This window comes from Micropterus dolomieu, linkage group LG08 (assembly GCF_021292245.1).
Source record: "Micropterus dolomieu isolate WLL.071019.BEF.003 ecotype Adirondacks linkage group LG08, ASM2129224v1, whole genome shotgun sequence".
Classification (NCBI taxonomy): Eukaryota; Metazoa; Chordata; class Actinopteri; order Centrarchiformes; family Centrarchidae; genus Micropterus; species Micropterus dolomieu.
The window spans coordinates 13483145-13491555 of NC_060157.1; the positions used below are offsets into that span (position 1 = coordinate 13483145).

The 8411-nt window shown below is 38.4% G+C and overlaps 1 protein-coding gene across 3 annotated transcripts in view; it reads left to right on the plus strand.

The window, feature by feature from the left end:
- The window catches only part of slc12a5b (solute carrier family 12 member 5b), a 71215-nt gene that overhangs the window by 50235 nt on the left and 12569 nt on the right, over nucleotides 1-8411 (plus strand). For all 3 annotated transcript variants that reach the window (XM_046056554.1, XM_046056556.1, XM_046056555.1), the window contains 3 exons: nucleotides 5019-5122; nucleotides 5285-5425; nucleotides 7994-8140. In XM_046056554.1, coding sequence (XP_045912510.1) covers nucleotides 5019-5122; nucleotides 5285-5425; nucleotides 7994-8140 — 392 coding nt within the window. The remainder of the gene's footprint in view (nucleotides 1-5018; nucleotides 5123-5284; nucleotides 5426-7993; nucleotides 8141-8411) is intronic.

Below are 8411 nucleotides of genomic sequence, written 5' to 3' on the forward strand. Positions count from 1 at the left end.
TCAGTGCTTGTACAGAGGTTGTAAAATTTTAAAGAAACATTGATGATAACTCGACACTTGTCCTGAAACAGTCAACTGAACGAATCACATTTTCAATTCCAACATTTTCGAATTCCATTGGAAATGTTCTGCTTTTCCACAGAACTCTCAGCTATCAAGGGCAAATAAACAGTTGTGTGTCATCAGCATAGCTGTTCTTCAAGTATGATTTGTTGTTTTAAAAGGGGTGATATTAACAACAACAGTTTCATGCCTCTGGGGAAGAAAAACATACAATTTCTCTGTCTGGAAAATGTGAGTGTTCTTTTGTAAATTGGAGGTCTTCACAGTGCATGTGACTGTGCTCGGTTTGGTTCATAGTATGTTTCATGCAGCTGAACACTTGCAGGGAGAGCAGATATTTCCCCTCTGGGCAGAAGTATAGAAAGATTTGTGAAGAGAGGGGGTAAAGAGCAGGTTTAATTGGAAAAAAGTGACACTGGACAGTGTCTTACCTGTGAGACAGCAAATAACAAAAATGTCTTTTATCTGAGAGGCACTACATCTTAAGGTATTATTATGAAGTATAGCAGTTTTTTGTTCTACAGATAAAAAAGATTAGATTAGATTACATTCAACTTTATTGTCATTGTACAAGTACTGAGACAAAAAAATGCAGTTTAGCCCGAAGTGCAAAAAGCAGTAAAGTGCAGAGTAATGAAAATAGGCATAGAGATAATATATAAATATCACCATGGTACAGAGTCCTCCCAGAGGGGATGAGGAAGAATGTAGCGGCTACTTTAAAAACTTCTTTTGCCACTATCGCAGGACATAAAGTTTCTGACTCGTGCTTTCCAAAAAGAGCAAAACTGTATAACCCAGTGAGGCAAGGAGGCAGATAAGATGAAAAAATATTCTAAGTTTTATTTGACGAAAAAGACAACCGTAACAACATATCTAGGCAGAGTCCTAAATATGTGTTCTATCAAACATACTTACACATAGGTAACTTCAAAATGTCCAAATTGCTATACACGACACAACAGTCAGAAAACTGTTGCTCCATGTCCTGCTTGGCTGACCCTTTTTACCACAGCACGTGCCAATAGGTGCTCTCCCCTGATTTTTTACTACACTTAGCTGCATTGTACAGCACTTCAGTAGCTCTGAGTTAACAGGACAAACTAAGGGAGCACACCTACACATGTTAATCAAACTAAAACATACACATAAGTAATAATGTAAATTATGAATACGAAATTATCCTAAAGATTAACCACGTTTTCTTAATGGCTCTAACAGCTAACATGCTCATAACAACAATGCTTACATACCGATGTTTAGCAGATAAAAGGTTGACAAGCCATCTCAGTGTATTGTGTTAGCATGATAAAGTTTGCTAATTAGCACAAAACACAAAGTACAGCTGAAACTAATTTAATGGCAATCAATTCAATAGTTGTTGAGACATTTTAGCCAATGCTGCTTGCAAAAATGAACACCTGAAGCAGTGTCATATTATAAAGACACTTGCTCCAAGCAATGTGGTGAAAATGTTAAAATAACTGACACATTAGTAACACTTTATAATAACTGTATAAAACATAGGTGATGCAGGATATATGCATTATTAAAGCAGGAATTTATGCAGCATAGCTGTTCTTCAAGTATGATTTGTCAGTTCCAATTACTGTTGCTCACTTTGAACACACTAAGAAAGTCACTTTGAGTTTATCTGCTTACCTGATTATCAATTGATGAGTATTAACTCAGTTACTTCAAACATTGGCTGTTGTGCATTCATTGGATCAGCCTCTCTGAAAGCAGAACAGTGCCTGTTCTCAAAGAGATGTGCAGCTGTTTTTATCAAACTGGTGGTCAGATGCAAACATCTACATGTTGCTGCATGACCCTTGGTATAAAGAGTTACTGACACATTTCTTAATGCAACACAATTTAGAAGCATAGTTTTTGTAACCTTGTCTGTCTGTCTGTCAGTGATGGATAATGAGATCAATTCGAGTGAGGCCTCTGGTTGTTTGGTTACATTCCAAGGTCACTCACTGATTCCAGTGAAGGTGAGTAGGGGATGTGGTTTCTAATCTGAGGATAGAAATACACAAGTGAGGTGTGTTTTGTGTAAATAGATCATTATTGTTGACACCTGAGGCTAAAAATATGCAGATTTAATAGCACATACAGTACAGCTTTTATTACTGAATGAATGTTCTGCCATGTAATACAACTAAGATGGCGCTGCGTATAGCTGCCTTGGTGTTAGATGCACTTTGTTTTGTTTTGTTTTTGTGCGTTAACTCAAGTTTCGGTTGTGATTATTCCATATTTATGTATTTCTACATTTATTTATGTCAACTGTATGGTTGTCTACGTGTAGCACCTTATCACCAAAGCAAATTCCTTGCATGTGTAAAACACTACTTGGCAATAAAGCTCCTTCTGTTCTTCTTCTTCTTCTGTAATGAAGGATATTTATTACATAACACTCCCAATATTTAATAAATAAAAGAAGACATCATGAAATAATGAATCATATGAATACATTTTGTAAAATATATAAAGGTTACCAAGATATTTTAAAACAAAAGAAATCATTCAAATTTGTCTGTTGACGTTGTCTATAGTTACCGCCCCCTCACCTTTCAGTCAATCACATGCCCCCCTCAACAACAAGACGACAGAAATATGTACGTATATGAAGTTATACTATGCAAAACATGTCACAACACAATACTTACACATGCACAGAGGAAGTCCTGACACACATGCACACACAAAAACATTTTTAAAAGCTGATTTCACTCTAAGCCAAGAGCTGAAATGGGCTTTAAATGCAGATTTTCAAAATTGTGGTGGATTACAGAATATTCAAGTGGTTGGCCTCCACATAATCTAAACTACAGCTAAGAGTTGAAATAAAAGACCTGCTGTGAGTCTTTTGAGTTTGACTAGCCTCATCACAACAGCTAATAAACTTCTTTATTATTGTCTGCCGCACAGTGAAAAAAATGTAAACAGTTCGCACTGGTCTTGAAATAACTGTAAAGGTCTTGTTGTGTCACATCACCAGTGAAGTACAGAGGAAAGTGGCATAAAGTGTTTAGGTGTTTTGAATGTGTTGTGTTCAGGTATTGATAGAAAGCTGATAAAAGCTCTAATCCTTCACGCAAACAAAAAAAAATGACAAAAACAATTGAATTGCTTTCTAATCCAATTTGACAGGAAATGCATCTTTAGGACTGCAGTCCATCGCTCAAAGGATTATGTGCTGCGTGAGAGCAGTTTAGCTGGTATTTGACTCTCCTCTTTGCTTTAAAGATTAGTGTATAATACTGCTGCCGCTTGGGGAATTGAAAGAGACTACTTGATTGTGTCACTTTCACCAAGCAGAAGATGCTCTTTATCTGTTTAAAATGTTGTGAACAGTTCTCTATTGATAATGGGAAAACAATTAGCTAAATTTGATGTTTACTTTTCCTGTCTAAAAGCCAATTTAAGAATCCCTATCGAGAGACATATCAGGAAGTGCTAAGTGATGCGGATATCCATACTTGCAGTAGATGTTTTTTAAAACTTTTGTTGTATAGTGTCTTCTCTGTCTCTTCTATCTTTCTTCTATCTATATCGGCCTTTATTTTTTACATAACATTACATTATGGAGCAACAGTAAGACATAGTGTACAGTCAGTGGCAGCTGGTGAAAAATATTTTAGGTGGGGCTGTGCCATATATATTTCAGTTTCAGTAACCATCCCAATACAATTTAACACAAACTGCCAATATAGTATTATATTAATATACAAAAACATAAACAGTGAACATAAACATTAAAAGTAGCATGAAAAGAAAATACTTAAGTACAAATAGGCTATCTCTAATTTGTACTTCAGTACAGTAACGTTAGGCCTACTTAAGTTACTGTCAACCACTGGAAATAACCACATCTTAACACTTCAGAGCTGCCTATAAACTATACAGCTTACCTCAGTAGCCAACAGCTGTTGTTCTCCTTATTGATGTACCGTAGCACAAACACCAACTGGCAATGGGTGGAAATGTCGGTTGTCTCATCTGCCTGAATAGCAAGAATTTCTGCATTTTTTACTTCCTCCAGAATGTAATCTTCAAGAACTAACAGCATGTCCAAAAGTCTTTGAGGTGCCTTTGAAAACAGCAGCTGTCTTTGTGCTCCTCCAACACGCTGTCCAGCGAGGCAACAAGATCTAGCCAAGGCTGAAAGCCTGTGTCGGTCTTGAGTTCCGCATTCATCTTGTCAACAACGTCACGTGTCCCTCTACCACCGACTGACTGTGCTTGGGGCAGATCCTTGAGCGCCCTTCAGGCATCATATTTGAGGACTCTGATTGGCTTAATTTCTGTTTCTATGGGCATATCTTGTGTAAGTTACGGTCAGTTATTGGCTGCGCTGCTGTGCTGCCTCGGCGCTCACCAGAAGAGATCAGTGAATAAGCAGGAAGCTAATTTCACATCCAAACATAATTATTTAGCCTATATTTTATATATTACACATTATTGTGCATTTTTAATACACATATACTTAAAAAGGTAATTACTGTTTATTTCAAAAATTTTTAATTTAAAAAGATAAATCAAAACACTTTCCGACCACCAGGGCCCTAGTGCCCTCTATTGGCCAGCCACCAGGTACTTCTAGGTACTGTATGGAACAGTACTTAGAAGTGCTTAGAAGTGAGACATAATACAGTATATTGCTAACAAGTGTTGTTGATGTGTTTACATGCAACAGCAACCCTGATCTCTGGGGTCAAAGTTGAGTGATTTATATGCTCATTTTAATTTTATTAAAACACCTTTTTGCAGCAGAAAATCAAATCCTGCATTGGTCCATTTAATTTGAGTATTCTTTGCTCCAGTAAGGATTTTACAGCACTATTCAGTATTTCATTTTCTACAAATAATAAACATAATGTTTTCTTGCAGCTGTGAGTGAAGAAGACTCGACTGTAAATCTGATGGTCAGAGTTTCTTTGTTTCAGATGATGGGATCCCCAAAGAGAGCAGTCCTTTCATCAACAGCAGGGCAGCCAGTGATGCGGAGAAGAGCCAGCAGTATGATGGCAAGAATATGGCTCTGTTTGAGGTAAGGACAGTTTTCAAAACCCATTATAAAACTTGCTGGGAATATGGATGTAAAACCAGTCTTTACGGCCTCTGAGTTGATGCAGACTGCTTCATATCACCAGTAGATCTCCAGGTCTAATATGAGTGTGTGTGTGTGTGTGTGTGTGTGTGTGTGTTTCAGGAGGAGATGGATACCAGTCCAATGGTCTCCTCTCTGCTCAGCACCCTGGCCAACTACTCCAACCTGCCGACGGGCAGCAAAGAGCACGAAGAGGCTGAGAATAACGAGGAGGGGGCGCGTCCGTCTAAAAAACCTGTCAAGGTAGTGTACCCTGTGTGATCTGTTCATTCCCACCCTGCAGCAGAAGAGTAGCTTTATCTGAAGAAAACATCAAACTAACATGAGAGAACAAAGGTTACATGTACTCTTTAATATTTATGTGTGCCATGTTGTGAAGAAACAGGAGATCAATCAGCCAAATTAAATCTACTAATAGTAAGCAGTATAAATGATATACCCCACATTGTTGTTGTCATTTTGGCTGTTTAAAATTACACATGTTAAAAACATTTAGGGTTAACAGGAAATGATACAAAGTGTGCACCAACAGCCGCATGCAACATTGAGACTACTGACAATATCTCAAAACAAAAATGTTGTTTACTAAAGGATGCATGATTTTATGTATTCGTTTTGTACACAGTGAAGGGTCACACCACATCCTCAATGTGAATTCATTTTCCCTCCATTTCTGCTGTGCTTTACATTGCACTCCAAGAACATTATTATTAGCAATGGGAATGCTACTTTTAATTTGATCCAAAACAAACCAACCTTTAACACACACCAAACACCACCACAGCACAGCAGTGACGACAGGTCAGGTGAGTGCTTGGGGTGGTTATTTCATAGAGGGCTGTAATGGAGAGCAGTAACTTCTAACAGTGAAAGCAGTGAAGTGATACAAGGATGTAGTATAATACACAATTTAGCCAACTCAGCCACTCAAATGCCTTTTAAACTAAGCAAACCCTGATTTTCAGTTTCACAGGACATTTACTTTGGAGATCTCATGCAATTGATGGGCTACATTCTCTATTTTTTGGATGCTTGTTTTCACAGAACCCCTCTGATTTCCAGGGAGAATAGATGGAGAATGTAGCAAATACTAAGCAATAGTTGTTGATTTGAACTTCAATACCTTTCAACACAAATCAGGTTATTGACACTTGCCTGCTCTTCCCTTTTGTTTCCTCTGGCTGGCTTATCATTTATTGGCCCTAATGTGGGTTTATGTCGGGTCGGTTATCCTGCATTTGTTCAGTGGAGCGTAAGACAGGGTTAGTCACAAAATAAGCTGAATCCTCTCTGAGTTTTACTCTACTTTCTCTATTATTAACTACTATTGTGAACTTTTGGTTGTGCTGCCCTGCTCGGCTCGTTTAATGATCTGTAGAGGCAGAGTAGGGATTTCTTTAACTTCTTCCAAGGTGCACAAAGAGGGGGAAAAGTCTAAAAGTTCAAACTCCAGCAACATGTGTGCAATGAAGAATATCTTTATTGTCAGGTATACACGCAACAGGCTTTTGACCCTGAAGAGGTTTGTAAGGCAGGGGATACAAAAGAAAGAGTGGATGCATAAGTTATGCCTTTAAAAGACAGCAGCATGTACCACACCTGAACATTTCACAACATAGCTGCTGTGTTCCAACAAGCAGAGCACCTGAGATCATACACCTGCAGGCAGTGAGCTCAGTGAGTTTTCTGCTCTTTGAAAACTACTTGCATTTTGAATTAGTTGTCCTTTAAAAGTTTCCATCACTGGACATATGATGCAGCAGGCCGAAACTATTCAATACAAAAGATTTTTTTGAACTGGATAGTCAGTAGTTCTACGCGGATATACAGTGATTGTTTGTTAACTGTAACTCCCATACTCCCATAACTCCCATAAATTGAGGCTGTAGATGATGAATGACACTATTGCAAAACACAGTTGTAATATTATAAAGTATGTCTTCATAGGAGAAGTTGTTATTGTTGACAAAAGCTGTACTTACTCACACACATGTCCTTATGGGTGCATACAAGTAAATTGTAGTGTGTTATAAACCATTTATTAAATGTTGATATACTGCCATAAATCCTAAATAGGGAGTTACCCATGCAAAGCAACACATTTGTGTACATTTGTGCACAGAGAGGACCTTGATACCCCTTTGCACTCATTTGAGAAATGAAGTCTCATCACTAAATGCTGACAAGGGGTTGGTGCAATGTGAAGATGCCACTCAGACTGAGTCGGCCCGAAGGATCCTGCAGTGTGGGCAGTCAAGAGCATCACTTGCTCACTCTCACCAGGCTTTCCCCTGTGGACAGAACACAGGTGAAAGCCTGTGAGTGACTTTCTGTCTGATCTGTCTATTCATCTCTCCCTCTTTCTGTCATCACACATCACCTCACAGAGTGTTCCGCAAAATGTAAATGAGGACTCCGTGAGACGGACAACCAAACACATGACCTGATAAATTGTTTTGTATTTTTGTCACTTTTAGTGTTAAAAGTGTATTTTAAAATTTTACGTTGTCTGCGACCCACTTCTCTTCAGAAAGAGTACTTAGAGGAAATAGAGCCCTTTCAAAACAAAGAGCTTGTCTTCCTCTTCTCCACAGGATTACCATGTCTTTGTGTGTGAAAATAATAAACCCCTTTTCTTTCTGATGAAAGCGTCTCATGCAGAATAGATTTAAGGAGACTGAACAACAAAGTGCACTACTGACTGATTATAACCCCCATTTCAATCCATTCACATGGAAAATAAGATGAGCTGGACTGAAAACTTACACACACACGCAATCTTTGACTTATCACTTTTCATGTGTTTCTCAGGCTCCACAGCTGGGCACCCTGATGGGAGTGTACCTGCCGTGTATCCAGAACATATTTGGGGTGATCCTCTTCCTGCGGATGACCTGGATGGTCGGGATAGGAGGCGTCCTCGGCTCCTTCATAATCGTCTTCATGTGTTGCTCCACAGTACGTAACTAAAAGCTGTGGGCTACTGTACAATTATAATTTGCATTGCACAGATGCTAAAGATGATATAGTAAATCCCCCCCAACCTCCCCAGAATTGAATATTGAATAAAAAATGTGTCAAGTAGCATGTAACATATTATTAGATAGTTGTTATATCTCCTCAACTCACTAAATACTGGTAAAAATACTACTCTCACCATATCATGTTTAGGCAGTCCTGCTGAAATAATATTTTGACCAGAGGTAAACTAAAGGCTTTGTAATTAGTT